Source organism: Molossus molossus, unplaced genomic scaffold, assembly GCF_014108415.1.
Source record: "Molossus molossus isolate mMolMol1 unplaced genomic scaffold, mMolMol1.p scaffold_m16_p_12, whole genome shotgun sequence".
Taxonomy (NCBI): domain Eukaryota; kingdom Metazoa; phylum Chordata; class Mammalia; order Chiroptera; family Molossidae; genus Molossus; species Molossus molossus.
The window spans coordinates 90,408,219-90,429,137 of record NW_023425347.1 but is presented as its reverse complement, the minus strand read 5'-3'; the positions used below and the strand labels follow the sequence as shown (position 1 = coordinate 90,429,137).

Below are 20,919 nucleotides of genomic sequence, written 5' to 3'. Positions count from 1 at the left end.
ACTCAATCTAAAATTCAATGCAAAAATATCCTCAGGTATTAACCAAAAAAAAAGGGGTGGGGGGAATACAATCAACCCTGCAGTACTGATTAGGAATAAGAGGTATAAGGTCAAACTCATAGCATGGGTATTAATATAGAGATACGTAGCTAAATTAGGTTGCCAGATAAAATACAGGGCAGTACTTATTTAAATTTCAGACTGATGACATATTTCTACTTAAAAAGTATTTGTCGTCTATCTGAAATTTAAATTTAATTGGGCAGCCTAAGCAGGACAGCTTTTGTCAGCTGAGGGCCAAAATAAATTACATGAGCACACCTAGCAACCAGATCTTGATTTCTAAATATTCCCCACTCGAAGAACCCAGGGCTCCTTGGAGAAATGGCTGTTGTCAAGGCTGAGCAGGGGAAGCGCAAGATAAACATGGAATATCTTGCTGTGCCCCAAAAGTAAAGATGCACGCAAACAATGATGGGGACATGTTAAAGGACAGCTTTAAGGGGTTCCCAGTGGCCAAATCTGGAACAACTTGAGCAACAAAATAAATAATGATAGGATTATAACCACTGACTAGAGTGTAGTGAGAGGACGGACAGATGGATGGATGGGTGGGAAATCTCTTCTTTAGAGAAGAAAGGCAACCTTCGAAGTGAAAGGAAGGACACCATTTGGCATCCATCAGATTAATTAAAGAATCAGGCAAGAATCATCAAGGATGCTAGGGTAGGCAAGTTTGAAAAGTAACAATATTTAAATACATAGTCTCAAAGTAGCTCAGCACAAGCTGTTTACTAATTACAAAGGGGAAAATAGTAGCTTTGAGTGGAGAAACCTGGCAGATATCACCTTAACTAAGTGATCAAAGTTAACGTAACCAGTAAGAGTCTGACTGTTGACAGCATGAACCAAACCCAAAACAAGTGTCCCCTGCTTTTCAAAAGTGTCAGTGTCACCAAATACGGAGAAAGACTGAGGAATCATTCCAGACCAAATGAAACCAGTAAGGCACTACAACATATGAGCTTGGATTTTCTTTTGTTATAAAGGATGTTATTAGGTCAATATGTCTGAATATTTCTGAAGGCTCTCCACTAAAGCTTTACTGGTAGCAGTAAAGGACTGGAAACATGATAAATGGACATCAAAAGAAAGCTGATAAAATAAATAATATAGCCAAATAATGGAAACTACTGTAGTCAGGAAATAAAAAAGGAGAAACTTTTTAATGTTGTGATATGTAACAATCATTAGTTGAAAAAACCAAGGTACAAAACAGTATTTAAAAAAGGGTGTGACGGGCCTGTTTGTTTAGATAAAGGTATATATACACCAGAAACAGGTCACCATCTCCAAGGAGGTTCACCTGAGTACTTGCTGGAAGCAAATTAAAAGTAAAGGGCTATGTTTCTCATTACTTTTTCTACCTTTCAGATTTAGAACTATAGAGTGTACTCCATGGTCCAAAAATAATTGTTTTTCATGTTCCATTTATTTATTTTTTATTTTTTTAAATCCTCACTTGAGGACATTTTTCCATTTTTTGTTCAGATAGAGTGGGAGGGAGAGAGAGGAAGAGAAAGAAAGAGAGAAACATCGACGTGAAAGGGAAACATCGAGTGATTGCCACCCGCACGACCCAGCCAGGGCCGGGGACAAACTGCAACTGAGGTACATGCCCTTAGTGGGAACCAAACCCAGGTCTCTCTGGACCGCAGGCTGACGCTCTAACCGCTGAGCCAAATTGGCCAGGGCCGTTTCCGTTTAAACATACTGTCTTGACAAAGGTGGCAAGAGCATACAATGGAGTCAAGACAGCCTCTTTAATAAATGGTGTTGGAAAAATTGGACAGCTACGCACACAAAAATGAAAATAGACCATCAACTTACACCATACACAAGAATAAACTCAAAATGGATAAAAGACTTAAATGTGACTTGTGAATCCATAAAAATCCTAGAAGGAAATGTAGGCAACAAAATTCCAGACATCATACGCAGCAGAATTTTCACTGATACATCACCCAAGGCAACAGAAATAAAAGAAAAAATGAAAACATGGGACTACATCAAACTAAAAAGCTTCTGCAGAGCAAAAGAAACAACCATCAAAATGGAAAGGGAACCCACTGTATGGAAGAGCATAACTGCCAATGATACATCAGATAAGGGGTTAATTTCCAAAATATATAGAGTGCCCATACAACTCAACAAAAGGAAGACAAAGAACCCAATTAAAAGCATGGGCAGAGGAGCTAAATAGACACCTCTCCAAACAGGACATACAAATGGCTAAGAGACATATGAAGGAATGCTCAACATCACTAATCATGAGAGAGATGCAAATTAAAACAACAATGAGGTTATCACCTCACACCTGTCACAATGGCCGTCATCAACAAATCATCAAACAAGTGTTGGCAAGGGTGTGGAGAAAAGGGGACTCTAGTGCACTGCTGGTGGGAATGCAGACTGGTGCAAGCCACTATGAAAAACACTATGGTGTTACCTCAAATAATTAAAACTTGAATTGCCATTTGATCCAGTGATCCCACTTCTAGGAATATACCCTAAGAAGCCTGAAACACCAATCAGAAAGAATATATGTACCCCCATGTTCATAGCAGCACTATTTACAACAGCTAAGATCTGGGAACAGCCCAAGTGTCCATCAGTGGATGGACAAATGGATAAAAAAGCTGTGGTACACATATACAATGGAGTACTATGCAGCTGTAAGAAAGAAAGATCTCTTATCATTTGAGATGACATGGAGGGACCTGGAGAGTATTATCCTAAGAGAAACAAGCCAAGCAGAGAAAGACAAGTATCACATGATCTCACTTATTTGTGGAATAAGTCCAAGGAACAGAGTAGACCCAGAGACATGGAAGTAGGGTACAGACTGACAGACCTCAGAAGGGAGGGAGGATAAACCATAGAACTTATGTGCATGTACGCATAAACGATGGACATGGACAACAAAGCTGAAATGCAGTGGGGGAGATGGGGAGGAGGGTGTCAATGGGAAAAAAGAAGAAACATCTGAAACAAAAATAAATTCATAAAAATAAAATATACTAAATAAAAATAAATGTACTATCTTCCTCGCTTTAAAACATAAAAATGAAAACAAGTTTGGTTAATGTAACAGCAGTTTTTTCAGGCTCATATCAAAGCCAGGTTGGAAAATAACTTACTGAAGGAATGAAAGGACTAATTCCCTGAGGGAAAAGATCTAAAAAGAAGTTATTTTTTGTGCCTGTAATTCTTCTCTAATAGGAAACGACTACTACAAGAGAGTTACAATGCTGAGAGTAAAAATATTACTCCTTTACACTCAAGTTTTTTTCTTCTATAAAGACAACATATAAAGAAACAAACTAGCCCGGATGGTGTGGCTCAGTGGTTGAGCGTCAACCCATGCATCAAGAGGTTGCCGGTTTGATTCCTGCTCAGGACACATGCCCAGGTTGTGGGCCAAACCCCCAGTGGGGGGCATGCAGGAGGTGGACAATCAATGTTCTCTCTCATCCATGTTTCTCTCTCTCTCTCTAAAATCAATAAAGAAAATAATATATTTTTTAAAAAGGAAAAACCTGATTCAGAGACCTTTCCTTGGACTAGAAACAAAAAATTACTGGGAAAATTCCTTAAATAAATAAATAATAAATAAATAAATGAATGAATGAATGAAACTAGCAGCACTGGACTACAAGGTCTTTAGGAGAGGAAAAGGTAAATAGAGTGAAAATTTACGTCTAAAACAACCCCGGCCAATGTGGTTCAGTGGTTGAGCACTGACCCATGCTCCTAAAGGTTGCCGGTTTGATTCCTGGTCAGGGCACATGCCCAGGTTGTGGGCCCAATCCCCAGTGTGGGTACATGCAGGAGGTGGCCAATCAATGTTCTCTTTCATTGATGTTTCTATCTCTCTCCCTCTCCCTTCCCCTCTCTTTAAAATCAATAAAAAAAATGTTTTTTTTAAATAAGTAGGTACATGTTCTTTCAAGTCTACTTCTCAAGGTATAATATCAAGTGTCATTTGTGCTTTCTCCTCTTGAACAAGAAAGGTGGTAAGACTTGTTCACATGATTTGGCCGCGGAGACAGGCACTCTCCTATGGGTCAAACATGCACATCTCCTTCTCAGAAAAGGATTCCACTGGACCAGTTCAAATTTTAGTCTCCTGCTTCTAACAGCAAAATAATAGAGGAATGAACAAAAAAATAGGCTCTCCTCGTCCTCACTTTCCCCCTGCCCACCAACACACACACACCTTGTATCCTTAGTCCAAAGCAGGCTTCAGAAAGCAAATACAGCCCTGGCTGTTTAGCCCAGCAGTTAGAGCATTGGCCCTTGGACCAAAAAGTAGCAGGATCAATTCCCAGTCAAGGGTATGTACCTCGGTTACAGGTTTGATCCCCAGCCCCAGTCTGGTCTTGTGGGAGGTAACCAATCAATGTGTCTCTCACATCGATGTTTCTCTCTCTATATCTTCCTCCCTCTCACTCTATCTAAAAGTCAGTGGAGCCCTGGCCGGTATGGCTCAGCGGTTAGAGCACCAGCCTGCGGTCCAGAGAGACCCGGGTTTGGTTCCTGCTAAGGGCATGTACCTCGGTTCCAGTTTGTCCCCAGCCCTGGTTGGGTTGTGCGGGTGGCAACCACTTGATGTGCCCCGTTCACGTCGATGTTTCTCTCTCTCTCTCTCTCCCTCCCACTCTAGCTGAACAAAATATGGAAAAATGTCCTTGGGTGAGGATTAAATACTAATAAAAAATAAAATAAATAAAATAAAAGTCAGTGGGAAATATCCTCGAGTGAGGTATAAAAAAATATAAAAGCAAATACAGCCCTAGCAGGTTTGGATCAGTGGTTAGAGCTTTGGCCCCAGGACCGAAGGGTCTGGGGTTTGATTCCCAGTCAAGGGTACCTACCTGGGTTGCCTCTCTCACATCAATGTTTTCTCTCTCTCTCCACCTCCCTCCCTCCAACCCTTCCACTCTACCTAAAAATCAATGGAAAAATATCCTCAAGTGAGGATTAACAATAATAATAATAATAATAATAATAAATAAATAAATAAAACCGTGGATTGAGCATCGTCCTATGGACTGAGAGGTCCCGGTTCAATTCCCGGTGAGGGCTAGTGCCCGGGTTGCAGGCTCAATCCCCAGTAGGGGGTGTGCAGGAAGTAGCCAATCAAAGTTTTTCTCTCACATTGATGTTTCTATACCTCTCTCCCTAAAAGATCAATAGAAACATATTAAAAAATAAATAAATAAAACAATGGGCTGCCCTGGCTGGTTTGGTTCAGCGGTTAGAGTGTCGGCTTGTGGTCCAGAGAGAGCCGGGTTCGATTCCCGCTAAGGGCACGTACCTTGGATGCAGTTTGTCCCCGGCCCTGGCTGGGTCATGTGGGAGGCAGCCACTCGATGTGTCCCTTTCACATCAATGTTTCTCTCTCTCTCTCTCTCCCTCCCCCCCTCCCACTCTATCTGAACAAAAAATGGAAAAATGTCCTCAGGTAAGGATTAAAAAAAAACAAAACAGGAATTTTTTTAAAAGCTAATACAGCCCTGGCCAACTAGCTCAGTTGGTTGGAGTATCCTCCCAGTGCACCAAGATTGTGAGTCAATCCCTGGTCATGGCACATACCAGAAGCAACCAATGAATGCATAAATAAGTGGAACAACAAATCACTGTTTCTCTCTCTCTCTACCTCCCTCCCTGCCTCCTCGCCTTCCTCTTTCTCCCTCTAAAATCAATAAATAAGTTTTTAAAAATAAAAATAAATAGAAAGAGCTACCAAGTCATGAAAAGACAAGAAGAAAGGCTTAAATGCATATTGTTAAGTGAACGCAGCCAATCTGAAAAGGCTATGTACTGTATGATTCTAACTATATTACATTCTGGAAAAGCAGAACTAAGGAGACAGTGGTTGCCAGGGGTGAGGGGTGAGGGAGTGATGAAGGGGCAGGGCACACAGGATTTTTAGCCAGTGAGACTACTCTGTATGATAGTACGTTGGTAGATACATGTCATTATACATTTGTACAAAGCCACAGAATATATAATACCAAAAGCAAACCCTATAGACTTCGGATGATAATGATGTGTGAATGAAGGTTCATCAGTTGTTAATAAATGTACCATCCTTTGTAAGACTGTCAAATATATAAAACTAACTTTTTCTTAATGACTAGATCAAAACCTCAGAAGCCAAGGGAAATAAAGGAGGTACAGAGGATTTGCAAAAGATAAAGTCTTGCCCTGGCAGGTTTGGCTCAGTAGTTAGTGTCAGCCCTCGGACCAAAGGTTCAAGGATTTGATTCAAGTCAAGGGAACATACTTGGGTTGCAGGTTTGATCCCCAGCCCCAGTTGAGATCCTGTGGGAGGCAACCAACTGATGTGTCTCTCTCACATCTATGTCTCTCTCTCTCTCCCTCTCTCTCCTCCCCCCTTCTCTCCCTTCCACTTTCTGTCTAAATATCAGTAGAAAAATATCCTAGGGAGAGAATTAACAAACAAAACAACAACAAAAGATAAAGAGTCTTCTTGGTTAATGTTGTGTTCATCCCCCCCCCCATTTTTGTCCTCTTTCACTTAAAGCTGTTCCTTTTTCTAGCATCAGAGATGTTTCCCATTAACAGTCATTCAACCCTCTTCTACTTTGCTATGGTAACAGGGAACAGGAAACCCTTAATTCTTCCATGCCCTTAATTCCCAATTGACAAGAATAAATAAGTAATTGATTCCAGGTGGACCTTGGCTCTAACTATGAAACATAAAACAATACAGCTTGTATGTAGAAGATTAATAGAGGACACAGCACCTTTAGGATCTTGTGGAAAGTAAAAACATTTTTAAAATATATATTTTTATTGATTCTTTTTGTAGAGAGAAAAGTTAGAAACATCGATGTGAGAGAGATACATCAATCAACTGCCTCCTGCACACCCCTACCCAGGATCAAGCCTGCAACCTGGGCATGTGCCCTGACCAGGAATCGAACCCAGACCTCTCAGTCCATGGGACGACGCTCAATCCACTGAGCCACAACAGCCAGGTGAAAGTAAAGATTTCTTAAGTGAGATACATGCAAAAAAGTAATAACCATAAGAAAAATATTGATAAATTGGACTATACTGAAATTAGAATTTCTGTAAATCAAATATGTGATGAAAAAGTAAAAAAGCAAGACTAAAAGATATCTGCAATACATATATTCAACAAAGCATTTGTATCCAAAATAAAGAACTCCTACAAAAAAAAATAGGTAAGAGATTTAAACAAGCACCTCACTAGAGGATATGCAAATAGTTGAATATAAATGAGGTCAATTTCACTGACCATTAGAAAAATGCATATTAAAACCACAAAAGATGTTTCTATCACTCCCTCTAAAAAAAAAAACCAATTAAAAAAAAAAACATATTTTGCCCTGGCCAGTTTGGCTCAACAGTTAGAGCGTTGGCCCACAGACCAGAGAGACCTGGGTTCGGTTCTTGCTAAGGGCATGTACCTCAGTTGCAGTTTGTCCCCAGCCCCAGTTGGGGTCATTTGGGTGCCAGCCAGTGGATGTGTCTCTCTCACATTGATGTTTCTCTCTCTCTCCCTTCCTCCCTCTCTCCCTCCCACTCTATCTGAAAATAAATGCAAAATTGTCCTCGAGTGAAGATTAAAATAATATATATATATATATATATATATATATATTTTTTTTTTTTAAATGTATACATAGCCCTAGCCAATTTGGCTCAGCAGTTAGAGTAACAGCCTGAGGACCAAAGGGTCTCAGGTTTGATTCTGGATCAAGAACATGTACCTGGGTTGCATGTTGGATCCTGTCCCTGGACAGGGTCCTGCAGGAGGCAACCAATCGATGTGTCTGTCACATCGATGTTTTTCTCTCTCCCCACCTTCCTCCCTTCCCCTCTATCTAAAAATGAATGGAGGACTATCCTCAATCCAGCTGGTGTGACTCAGTGGATTGAGCATCATCCCATGGTCTGAGAGGTCCCAGTTCTATTCCTGGTCAGGGCACATGCCCGGGTTACGGGCTCAATCCCCAGTAGGGGGTGTGCAGAAGGCAGCCGATTGATGAATCTCTTTCACATTGATGTGTCTCTCTCTCTCCCTTCCTCTCTCTCTCTCTAAATTATCAATAAAAACATATTTAAAAAAAAAAAAAGAAATATCTTTGGGTGAGGATTAACAACAAAAAACATGTATATATAGCACCAAAAGATATATACAAGAATGTTCATTGCAGCTTTATTCATAATAGCCAAATACTGAAAAAATTCTAAATGACCATCACCAGTAGAAAGGATAAAGTATATGGTAATACAATGGAATACTGCACAGCCCTAACAATGAACACACTACTGCTACCCACAATGTGGATGAATCTCTTAATGCTGACCAGAAGCCAGACACAGAAGGAACTACAATGTATACTTAATTGTATACAAAGTTCAAAACTGGCAAAGTAATCTGTTATATCCAAAATAAGGGCATTGGTTACTTCTGAGGAGGGAGGTAGTACTGAGCAGTAAGCAGCAGCAAATGGAAGATGGGGGTGTTCTGGAATGCTAGTAACATTTAAAATTTTTTTTTATCCTCACTCGAGGACATTTTTGCATTCATCTTCAGATAGAGCGGAAGGGAGAGAGGGAGGAAGAGAGAGAGAGAGAAATGTGGATGTGAGAGAGACACACATTGAATGGTTGCCACCCACACGACCCCAACCAGGGCTGGAAACAAATTGCAACCTAGGTATGTGCCCTTAGAGGGAACTGAACCCGGTCCTATCTGGTCCATGGGCCAACGCTCTAACCGCTGAGCCAAACCGGCCAGGGAACATTTTAATGTTGGCAGTGGATACATGATTGAGATATTCCCTTTGTGGTATTTCATCCAGTGTAATTCGTACCATTTATGTACTTTTCTGTAAGTAAAAAAATCAAGTCAATTGAATTAAGAACCATTATAAAAATTTAAAAGGCCCAGCCAGTATGGCTCAGTGGTTGAGCATCAACCCATGCACCAAGAGGTTGCCAGTTTGATTCTCGGTCAGGGCACATGCCCAGGTTGTGGGCCCAATCCCCATTGGGGAGCATGCAGGAGGCGGCCAATCGATGTTCTCTCCCATCGATGTTTCTATCTCTCTCTCCCTCTCCCTTTCTCTCCCTCTAAAATCAATACAGAGCCCTGGTCGGTTTGGCTCAGCGGTTGGAGCGTCAGCCTTCGGACCAGAGTCCTGGGTTCGGTTCCCACTAGGGGCATGCACCAAAAACGAACAAACAAAAAAATCAATAAAGAAAATCAATAAAGAAAAAAAACAAACATTTTTTTTAATTCTAAGAGGAATTAAAAAGGGTCTTGTCTTAGCAGTTATTTTTAAAATATTATCAAGTAATTGGAACTGTGGTCCTAGTACAAGAGTGTTGAGTTAAAACAATGGCAGAGCCATCAACAAATCCTCGAACAAGTGCTGAAGAGGGTGTGGAGAAAGAGTACTCTAGAACACTGCTGGTGGGCTTGCCTATCAGTACAGACACTACGGAAAACAATAGTTTCCTCAAAATATTAAAAATTGAACTTCCATTTGACCCAGAGATCCCACTTCTAATTTATCCTAAGAATCCTGAAACACCAATCAGAAAGAATATATGTACCTCTATGTTCATAGCAGCACTATTTACAATAGCTAAGATCTGGAAACAAATCAAGTGCCCATCAGTACATCAGTGGATAAAAAAGCCACGATACATTTACACAATGGAATACTATGCTGCTGTAAGAAAGAAAGATCTCTTACCATTTGAGATGACTTGGAAGGGACAGAAGAGTATTTTGCTGAGTGAAATAAGCCAGTCAGAAAAAGCCAAGTACCACATTATCTCATTTATTTATGGTTTATCATGAACAAAATAAGCTGTCGATCAAAATAGATCCAGAGTCATGGAAGTAGAGAACAGACTGACAAACCAAATAACTTATAAGCATATATACACAACCAATGGACACAGACATTAGTTTGGTGAAATCAGGAGGGCAGTGGGAATGGGGAGGAGGTAGTCAATGGGAAAGGGGGGGGGCACCTGTAATACTTTCAACAATTAATAAATCAATGGAAGAGAACAGGGCTAAGAAATAAACCCAAGTACACAGAAGACTTTATCGTATAATAAAGGCGGGGGGGGGGGGTGCTGGCCACTTTGGCTCAGCAGTTGGAGCCTCGGCCTGAGGACCAAAGGGCCTCGGGTTTGATTCCGGTCAAGGGCCCGATTGCAGGTTCAGTCCATTGCCCTGGTCAGGGTCATGCAGACGGCAACGGATCGATGCGTCTCTCTCACCTTGATGTCTGTGTCTGTGTCTGTGTCTCTGTCTCTCTCTCTCACTCCCTCCCTCCCTCCCCTCCCTTCTTTCCATTCTAAAAAAATCCTCACGTAAGGATTATCCAATAAACAAACAAATAAATAAAGGTGGGGGAAGACTAGATTATTCAATGTGATTTTTAAAAATTGATTAGCCATTTCATAAAAAGTAAAATAAAGATAGATCTGTACACTTCACTCCCTAAATTAAATTAAATGTTAAAAGAACAAAGACTGAATGCATAAAATGAAACCATCAGTACTAAAACAAAACATGAGTGAATACTTCTATAATCTTGGAACTGGGAAATCCAGAAACCATAAAGAAAAGCACTGATCTGCCTGGCTAGTGTGGCTCAGGGGACTGAGTGTCATCCCATGGACTGAGAGGTCCTGGTTCGAGTCCCAGTCAGGGCACATGCCCAGGTTGCAGGCAGCAGCGATGTATCTCTCTCTCCCTGTCTCTGTCTCTGAAAAATCAATAAAAACATATTTAAAACAAAAGAAAGAAAAGCATTGATAAATATGACCATATAAAAACATGGGTTATATGACCATATAAAAACAAGTGTGGCCCTGGCCGGTTTGGCTCAGCGGTTAGAACGTCGGCCTGCGGTACAGAGAGACCCGGGTTCGGTTCCCGCTAAGGGCACGTACCTCGGTTGCAGTTTGTCCCCGGCCCTGGTTGGTCGTGCGGGTGGCAACCACTCATGTCCCTTCACATCGATGTTTCTCTCTCTCTCTCTTCCTCTCTCCCTCCCGCTCTGTCTGAACAAAAAATGGAAAAATGTCCTCGGGTGAGGATAAAAAAAACAAGTGTGGCTCACTTGTTGAACATTGACCCATACACCAAGAGGTCGCCGGTTCTATCTCTGGTAAGGGCACATGCCCAGGTTGTGGGCCAGATCCACAAGGTGAGGGGTGCGCAGGAGGCGGCCAGCAGATGTTCTCTTTCATCAATGTTTCTCCCTCTCTCTCTCTCCTTTCCTCTCTCTAAATTCAATAAAGAAAAAAATTTTAAAAAACATATACATATATATGTGGGTTTTGATGTGCCAAAAGGAAAAACGTGCAAAGTAAAAAAAAAAAAGGGGAAGGGGAATGTTTCCACAGAAACATTCAATAAGCTCCTGAAATATCTAAGAAAATAATCAACAATCCAAAACACACGATTCACAGAAAAAATACAAATGGCCAGCAAATATGTTAAAAATGCTCAATGCCATTAGCAAAAAAAAAAAGGCAAATGAAAATATGATGCTATTTTTCACTAATCATTACGTTGGGGTTTAAAATTGGAACGTCTGGTGTGGGAAACAAGGTGAATACAGGTGGAAATGGTCTGAACTTTTACCACCTATCAAAATTTCAAATGTTCATTGTGCCCTGGCTGGTTTGGCTCAGGGGTTAGAGCGTAGGCCCGGGGACCAATGAGTCGTGGGTTCGATTCCGACCAAGGACACGTACTTCGGTTGTGGTTCATCCCCGGCCTTGGTTGGGGTGGTGGGTGAGGCAGCCAGTCGATGTGTCTCTCTCACATCCATGTCTTTCTCTCTCCCTCCCTCCCACTCTATCTGAAGATAAATGGAAAAAATCCTTGGGTAAGAATTAAAAAAAAAAACACCCATCACACACATAAATTGACGCTTTTTAGATTCAAATTGTACTAAGTAGTAAAAGTACAGCATGCAATGAGAATAAAACAAATGATCACCTTGTGTCAATACTGTTAAAGCTGAGTAATGGGTATATGAGGGTTCAATATACCATCATTCTCTCTACTTTTTTTTTTATTCTCACCTGAGGACATTTTTTTTTTCTTTTGCATTTATCTTCAGATAGAGCGGGGGGGGGGGGGAGGGAGAGAGGGAGGAAGAAAGAGAGAGAAACATCAATGTGAGAGGGATATATCCACTGGCTGCCACCCACACAACCCCAACCAGGACCGGGGTCAAAATGCAACCGAGGTACTTGCCCTTAGTAGGAACCGAACCTGGGACTCTCTTCAACCACTGAGCCAAACTGGCCAGGGCTCCTCTCTACTTCTTTATGTTTAAATTTTGACATAATTAAGTTTTTGGGTTTGTTTTTTGGTTTTTGTTTTTTTATCCTCACCCAAGGACATTTTTCCATTTTTTGTTCAGCTAGAGTGGGAGGGAGAGAGAGGAAAAAGAGAGAGAAAGAGAAACATCTACATGAAAGGGGCACATCCAGTGGCTGGCTGCCTCCTGCACGACCCAACCAGGGCCGGGGACAAACTGCAACCAAGGTACAAGCCCTTAGCTTGAACCAAACCTGGGTCTCTCTGGGCTGCAGGCCGACACTCCAACCGCTGAGCCAAACAGGCCAGGGCTGAGTTTTTTTTTTCTTTTTTTAGTTCTCACCCAAGAATATTTTTCTATTGGTCTTTTGATAGAGTGGAAGGGAGGGAGGGACGGAGGAAGGGGAAAAAGAGAGAGAGAAACGTCAATGTGAGAGAGACACATCGACTGGTTGCCTCCCGCACCACTCTGACCAGGGCCAGGGATGGAACCACAACAGAGGTACGTGCCCTTGACTGGAATCAAACCCAAGACTCTTTGGTCTGTGGGCCGACGCTCTTAACTACTAAGCCAAACTGGACAGGGCATAATAAGTTTTCAAAAATAAAAACAAAAACCAGGTCCCTGACTTGGTCTGAGGGCACAGGAAAGTTAGCAAGGCAAAAGGGACCAATACTGTTCAAGTGAGAAAAGAAAAAGTAAAGAAAAAGTAAACCTACTGAGAAAGGTGTTATTGAACATCATCAATGAGGAAAATCTTGATGAAAAAGGTTTAAGAGCCCTGGCTGGTTTCGCTCAGTGGTCGGGGACTCGGCTCAAGGACCAAAGGATTACAGGTTCGATTCCCAATCAAGGGCACATACCTGGATTGCATGTTTGATGCCCGGGTCAGGCTCATGTCGGAGGCAACAAATCTCTCTCTCTCTCTTCCTTTCCCTCCCTCCGTCCACTCTATCTATAAAAAAAAAAAAAAAAAAAAAAAAAGGAAAAATTTCCTTGGGTGAGGATGAACAAAAAAAATAAATAACTCTGTTTAAAAACAATTTTTAAGCGCTCTGGCCCCGTAGCTCAGTTAGTTAGAGCATCGCCCCAATACACCAAGGTTGGGGGTTCAACCCCCAGTCAGGGCACATACAAGAATCAACCAAATGAATGCATAAATAAAAGGAACAACAAATCAATGTCTGTCTGTCTCTAAAAAAAAAAAAAATATATATATATATCAATACATTTTTTTAAAAATTATGTTTAAAAAAGTTTAAGAGTGAAGCCCTGGCTGGTTTGTTCAGTGCTTAGAGTGTCGGCCTATAGTCCAGAGACTCGGGTTCGGTTTCTGCTGGGGGCACATACCTTAGTAGCGGCTTGTCCCCGGCCCTGGTTGGGTCATGCAGATGGCAACCACTCGATGTGTCCCTTTCACGTCAATGTTTCTCTCTCCCTCCCACTCTATCTGAACCAAAAAAATGAGAAAATGTCCTCGGGTGAGGATAAAAAAAATAGTTTAAGAGTGAAGCCTGCCCTGGCTGGTTTGGCTCAGCGGTTGGAGCGCCGACCTGCGGTCCAGAGAGACCTGGGTTCGGTTCCCACTAAGGGCATGTACCTTGGTTGCAGTTTGTCCCCGGCCCTGGTTGGGTCGTGCGGGAGGCAGCCACTCGATGTGTCCCTTTCACGTCGATGTTTCTCTCTCTCTCCCTCCCACTCTATCTGAACCAAAAATGGAGACATGTCCTCGAGTGAGGATAAAAAAAAAAAGAGTGAAGCCTAACAGTCCTCTTCAAGGTGTTTTTAAGCTGGCATAACACTGACTTTGTAGACTGCATTCCTTTTTTGTAACGTTTTATTTTTATAATAACCATGTACTATTGCTCTAATGATAACAAACCAGACATTATAAGTCCAGACTTTGATAATTCATATATCAAAATTTTAACTGTCACAAAAAGAAGCAAATTAACATATGACACCATTTCCCACCTACCAGACAAAAAAGTGATTAACATATTGTGTTGGTGACAGTATGAGGAAATAAGACATTCCTACACATTGACAAAGGAATGTAAAGTAGAACCATCATTCAGATGGGCAATTTAGCAATATGGATCAAAATGAAAAAAACTGCACAACCCTTACCCACCAATTTTACTGCAAGGAACTTTCTTGACTATTATCCTCACTGTTAGTAAACAAGTCTAGTTTTAAGAATTAAAACAATAGCCCTGGCCGGTTTGACTCAGCAGTTAGAGCATCAGGCTGAGGTCCAGAGAGACCCGGGTTCGGTTCCCACCGAGGGCATATACCTCGGTTGCAGTTTGTCCCTGGCCCTGGTTGGTCGTGTGGGTGGCAACCACTTGATGTGTCTCTCTCATGTCGATGTTTCTCATGTTTCTCTCTCTCTCTCCCCCTCCTACTCAATCTGAAGATAAATACAAAAATGTCCTCGGGTGAGGATTAAAAAAAAGAAGAATTAAGACAATATTTGCAGAATTGTGTGGATATGAAATTTATATAGATTGCTTTCCTTCTGTGGTTGTACTAAATAGTTTCAGAAATATCAATAATGGTCCTGATTCATCTAGTCTTTGAATATGGCTAGACACCTCTGCACCTCTGGCATGCCATTACAAATTGTATAAAATATTTTTAAAACATATTCGTAAGACCATTAATTTAATTTTTTAATCTCTTCTTGCTAAGAGTCAGAAGAAATGTTTAATCAAAAGGAAAAAGTGAGCCCTGGCCAGTGTGGATCAGTAGGTTAGATCCTGTACACTGAAAGGTGGCAGGTTCGATTCCCTGTCAGAACATGAACCCACGTTTCACGTTCAATCCCCAACAGGAGGCATGTCCATGTTTCTCTCACATCAATGTCTCTGTCTCTCTCTCTCTCAAAATCAATTAAAATTTTTATAATTGTATAAAAGGAAAAAGTGAGTAGAGGAAAAAAGGTCTTTGATATTTAAGTAAAAATTGCTCTAAATTAAAAGGAAAGGAAAAAACAAAACAAAAACAGAACAAAACAATAGGGGAAAAAATTTACCAAAAAAAGAGAGAGAAAAAAATTGCCTGGACCTTAGATTAAAGAAGGTTTCAAAGCATAAAGCAACCAACAATAAATAAATAAATAAATAAAATTGAATTAAAAGCTTTTGTACTTCCCTGGCCGGTTTTGCTCAGTGGTTAGAGCGTCAGCCTGCAGACCAATGAATCACGTGTTTGATTCCGGTCAAGGGCACATACCTTGGTTGTGATTTGTCCTGGCCCTGGTGGCCCTGGTTTGGGTCATGTGGGAGGCAGCCACTCAATGTGTCCCTGTCCCATTGATGTTTCTTGTTTCTTGTGCTCTCTCTATATATATTCCTCTCTCCCTCCCACTCTATCTGAACAAAAGAAAATGGATAAATGTCCTGGGGTGAGGATAAAAAAAAAAAAAACTTTTGTACTGCAAATGACACCATTAAGAAAGTGAAAAACAATCTATAGAATGAGAGAAAATATTTGCAAATATATAGGACTTGTATCCAGTATATATAAAGAATAAAGAACTCCCTTACAACTCAATAATAAAGACAACGCAATTTAAAGATAGGCAAAAGATTTGAACAGACATTTCTCCAAAGAAGATATCTAAATTGGCCAAAAAGCACATGAAGAGATACTCAACATTATTAGTCATCAGGGAAATGCAAATCAAAACCAGGAGATACCACTTCACATTCATTAGGATGGCTATAGGAGACAAAATCAGGTGTGGAGAAGGAGAAATTAGAATCCTCATACTTTGTATGTAAAACACTGTAGCCATTTTGGAAAATAATTCGTCCATAACATCCACACTAAATCCTGTACAAAAATGCACACAACATTATTCATAGTACCCAACAAGCAGAATGACCCAAATATCCATCAACTGATGAATATATATAATGTGGTAGGTGCCTACATAAAACATAACATTATTCAGCAATGGAAATGACCAACAGAACACATGAAAAGATGCCCAACTCATTAGTCATTAGAAAAGCATAAATCAAAACCACAATGAAATGCCACTTCAAATCCACTAGGATGGTAACTAAAAAAGAAAACATAGAAAGTAACAAGTGTTGGCAAGGTTGAAGAGAAATGGAACACTCTTTCATTGTTGGTGGGAATGTAAAATAGAAGAGCAGCTATGGAAAACAGTGTGGCAGTCCCTCAAGTTAAACATAAAGATAAAGCAATCCCACTCCTAGGTACATTTCCAAAAAAACTGAAAAACAGGTGTTCTAACAAAAACCTGTACACAAACGTTCATAGCACAATAGCCAAAAGTGGAAATCAGTGGTTAGTGTCAGCCCACACACCAACGGGTCTCAGATTCCATTCCCTATCAAAGACACATACCTGGGTTGCAGGTTAGATCCCCACCCCCGTTGAGCTGTATTTCGTGTTTTGTGTTTGGGAGGGAGATGAAGTGTCTCTTTCACTTTGATATTTTTGTCTCTCTCTCCCCTGCTCCCTTCCTCCCTTCCACTTTCTAAAAATTGATGGAAAAAATATCCTGAGGTGAAGATTAACATCAACAACAACCAAAGTGGACATTACCAAAATGTCAATCAAGTTAACCATGTGAAGTGAGTGATATGTTAATTATCTTTGATCTTGGTAATCATTCCACAATGTATATCAAAACAATTGTATATATCAAAAATATATACAATTGTTTATCAATTATTCCTCAGTCAAGTTTGGGGTGGGGAATTCTTTAAGTCCATCAACTGATAAATAAACAAATGAAATGTGGTATAACCAAACAATGGACTCTTACTCAGCCATAAGAAGGAATAAAGTACTGATACATGGTACAATACGATGACTCTTGAAAGCAAAATGAAAGCCAGACGAAAAAAAAAGAAACACATATCCATAATAGAGAAATCCAGAAACAGAGTAATGGTTGGGGGGTGGGGGGGAGCAGGCTACTTAATGGATTTGAAGTTTCCTTTTAGGGTAATGGGGAAAAAAAATACTGTAACAAGACAATGGTGATGTTTGCACAACACTGGAAAGGCTGTACAAACTGAACTGGATACTTTAAAATGGTTAATTTTGTTATGTATTTTGCACGTTTTTTTTGGAAATACTGACACATGCTTCGACATAAATGATTCTTGAAAATGTTATGCTAAGTGAAAAAAGCCAGTCACAAAAGTCCACCTATTGTGTGATTCCATTTACATGAAATGTCCAGAATAGGTCAATTTAGAGGCAGACAGTAGATCAGTGATAGTCTGGAGCTTGGGAATCAGGGGACACAAGGGAGGACTGAGTGCCAATCTAATGGGTAAAGGGCTTCTTTTAGGGGGGCCAAAATGCTTTAAAATCAGTTTGTGGTGATTACTGAACAACTCTGTAAATATACAAAACAAAAAACACTGGACTCTACATTTTAAATAGGTGAATCATATATGTGAATTATATCTCAATGTTGTTTTTAAAAAGAGAAAAAACAACTGCTTGGATGTAAATTTGAAACTGCAGCTTAAAACTCACCTTCTCTACAACATCCGCCTTAGAGTGATCTCAGCCAATTTCTACTTCTTTACTTCCGTTAAAATCAGAACTACGTGAAAGAGTTTATATTTTCTGGTTACTCTGGAACCTAATTATGTAGAGAAGCTGACAGTAGCTGAATAAATTCTATTATACACGCACTTTTATCATTCCAGGACTTACTGTTGGAGTCACATTTGCGCTCGTGAGCCCGACGCCCAATGATTGGAATGTTTTGCTTGCTTTATGGAAGTTCCCTAACTTGTTTGACTTCTCAAACCAGACTTTAAGCTCCAAAGCTGAGACCTTGACTTCCATTCCTTCCGGATCTCGCCGCAGAATGCAAACTCCAGGATGCCTTTACTAAATGCCTGCTGAAAGGCAGCTACTGAGCATGCCCGGCTTGGTCAAGTCAATTCAACAACATTCCGGAACAAAAACTATAGTTCCCGCGTTAAAAGGTGGAAAAACAGAAGAAACAGGGACAATGCCTAAGGATTCGATCTAAAAAGAAAGGCAAGATTCAAAGACTAAGCAGAAGTGAAGGACAAAACTTACACAGCTCAAACTTCGTACTTAATAGAGAAGTGTAGAGTGAGAACCAGCAAAAAAAAAAAAAAAAAAAACTAGATTAACGAGATGGGAGGTCAACAGGGGGCTGAAGGGCACCGATGACGTAAGCTAACCATACGTTTTTGCAAAGCAACCCTATCCAAAAGTAATACTAAGATGATCAAGCCTTCAGAGTCAACACTAATGCAAGATAAGCTATGATGAAGCTCACTTCGAGGAAGTTGCCGTTTTACAAACAAAAAAGCCGAGCCGTGGCCAGGATATCCAACCAAGGTTGGCTAGGCTCTCAGCTCCTGCCTTTAACCATTTCCACCGCCATCTTCTAGGTAAAAACCCAGAACCCTTTCTAAAGGGCTTTCAGCAGCATCACCACCGTGCAGAGAGCCCGGGAAGGCTGCGTTTCCCAAGTCGCCCAGACGGCGGAAAGGAAGAAACCTCCCCCTCGCTCATCTCCGCTCCTGCTAGATGCACGCAACGGGCCGCAGTCTTCCTTCCCCCAACCCGACCCTCAACCCTAATTTCCAAGGTCCGACGCGATGGGGGGCGCGAGGCCCGGTGCACGGGCCTCACCTGCACACGCCGCGGATGCAAGGCTCCAGCCAGATGCGGTAGGCGGTCTCGATGTGCTCCTGCGACACCTCCTCGGGCCGCACCGTCTCCGCCCAGCGCCAAGCGGCCTTCTCCAGCTGCAGCCGCGGGGCCATGGCCTTGGCCAGAGGAGCCCCTCCGGAGCTGGGCAGCCGCTGCCGCCCCCGCAGCCGCCCAATTGGGCTGTGCCACCTGCCAGCGATGAAGACCAGGCGCTCCCTCAGCCAGCTGGCCAGTCAATCACCTGCGCGCGCACTGCCGCCGCGCCCGCCCGCGCCCGACCCGCACGACGGGCCGCAAAGCGCCGCCGCCGACACCCGACACCGCCCCCCGCCCCTTACTCCCGCAGACGTTGGAGATGGACTCTCCGCCGCGGTGGGCGCATGCGCGTTCCCAGCAGCCTTTGCACCTCCCGCCTCTGGGCAGACGGGCGGAGGAAAGGAAGCGATCGTCGGGGACAGTTTTGCCACGTCCTCATCGGTGCTGCTGGGGAAGCAGCTTCTCACCACTGCCCAGGATAGCGTCCTGCGTACCACTACTGTAACAAGCCTGCGCCTCGAGGGCAGAAGGCTGCCTATTCTTGCCCTCGGTTCTTCCCCTTTAACCGTGAAGGAATCACGCGAGAGGCTACTCAACGCACACCATAGGTCCGCTGAACTGCGGGTTGGGACGTGAAACCGGATCACCAAAGAAACCAGGCTCTGCTCTCCAGAGGAAGATTTAACATGAGCTTGGACCGGTTCCGACTCCTTTCCCGAGCCCGGACGTTCTGGGCCTCTCCTGAACTAGAACTGGACTACGGGTCCCGGCATGCATTGCGCGCTGCCACCCACTGGATTCGAGGCATCCTGGGATTTGTAGTCTTCGAGGTGGGGGCTTGATGTGCCGGGGTTTGTGCCGAGGCGTACGCTGGGGCGGGGTTTCCCTGGCCGAGAGGGTCACCTTTACAGCAGTCTGACCCTCTTCACTACTATTGTCTGCATATGATGACTTCCTATTTCTTTTTTGAAGCCCTTTAGCTCCCGGGTTGAAAAACAGTTCAGTTTTGCAACTTCTGCCTCAGGATATAAAGAGTAGTCTTATCAGAATGTTTTGCAAACTAGGGCAGTGCTAGTGCGAGGGTTTGAGAACTTTACATTTGAATGAGAGCTCTATGGAGGTCTAAGCACTAATTTCTGGCTTAGACTGGATGATGCTAACCCTTGCTAGTCACTAGACATAGCCCGAAGGCGTGATGAAAATAAGACGTGACCCGTTGGAGGTAAGGTGAGAAGGGTAGAAACACGAAGGGTTCACAGAAGAGGTAACTCTTAAATTCACCCTTAAAAGATGAGTAGAATTTAGCCAGGGTAGAAGAAAGGCTCCTTTCCAGATAAAGGCAACAGCAAGGAGCAAAGGCACAAAAGAGAAACTTACTAGTGTGAGGCCACAAATTCTGAGACTTGGAAAGGTGAGAAGTAAGGCTTGAGAGGCAGGCCAAGACTACCTTTACCTGAGGGACTCAGAAAGGTTTACATCTGGTAAATGATATAAATGCATTTTGTGTAGCTTCCTCTCTCTGGGTCCAGGTTAGGAAGTAATACAGGTCAGATATAAGAAAAGCCTGAACTGGGGCAGTGTGATAGGTATGGAGCGAGGAGACAAATTTGAATGATACTTAAGGCATGTAATTGTTACAATTTGATGATGTTGGTCTAATCAGTGTCTGTTCACTTTTCTGTTATTTGACCTTCAAGTCTGAGTCATGGCCCTTTCCTTGGCGCTTATAGCTTCCTGTGTCATCCATTGCTTCACTTAG

General features: G+C 42.1%; 1 protein-coding gene across 5 annotated transcripts in view; it reads right to left on the bottom strand.

The window, feature by feature from the left end:
* USP48 (ubiquitin specific peptidase 48) overlaps positions 1-19,432 on the bottom strand; it is an 84,931-nt gene extending 65,499 nt beyond the window's left edge. For 3 of the 5 annotated variants that reach the window (XM_036255293.1, XM_036255294.1, XM_036255295.1), the window contains exon 1: positions 19,104-19,419. In XM_036255293.1, the coding sequence (XP_036111186.1) occupies positions 19,104-19,237 (134 nt within the window). In that variant the 5' untranslated portion in view covers positions 19,238-19,419. Of the gene's footprint in view, positions 1-19,103 lie in introns of all 5 variants that reach the window. The other 2 variants (XR_004958855.1, XM_036255292.1) reach the window with 1 other exon arrangement.
* Positions 19,433-20,919: the final 1,487 nt, after the last annotated feature.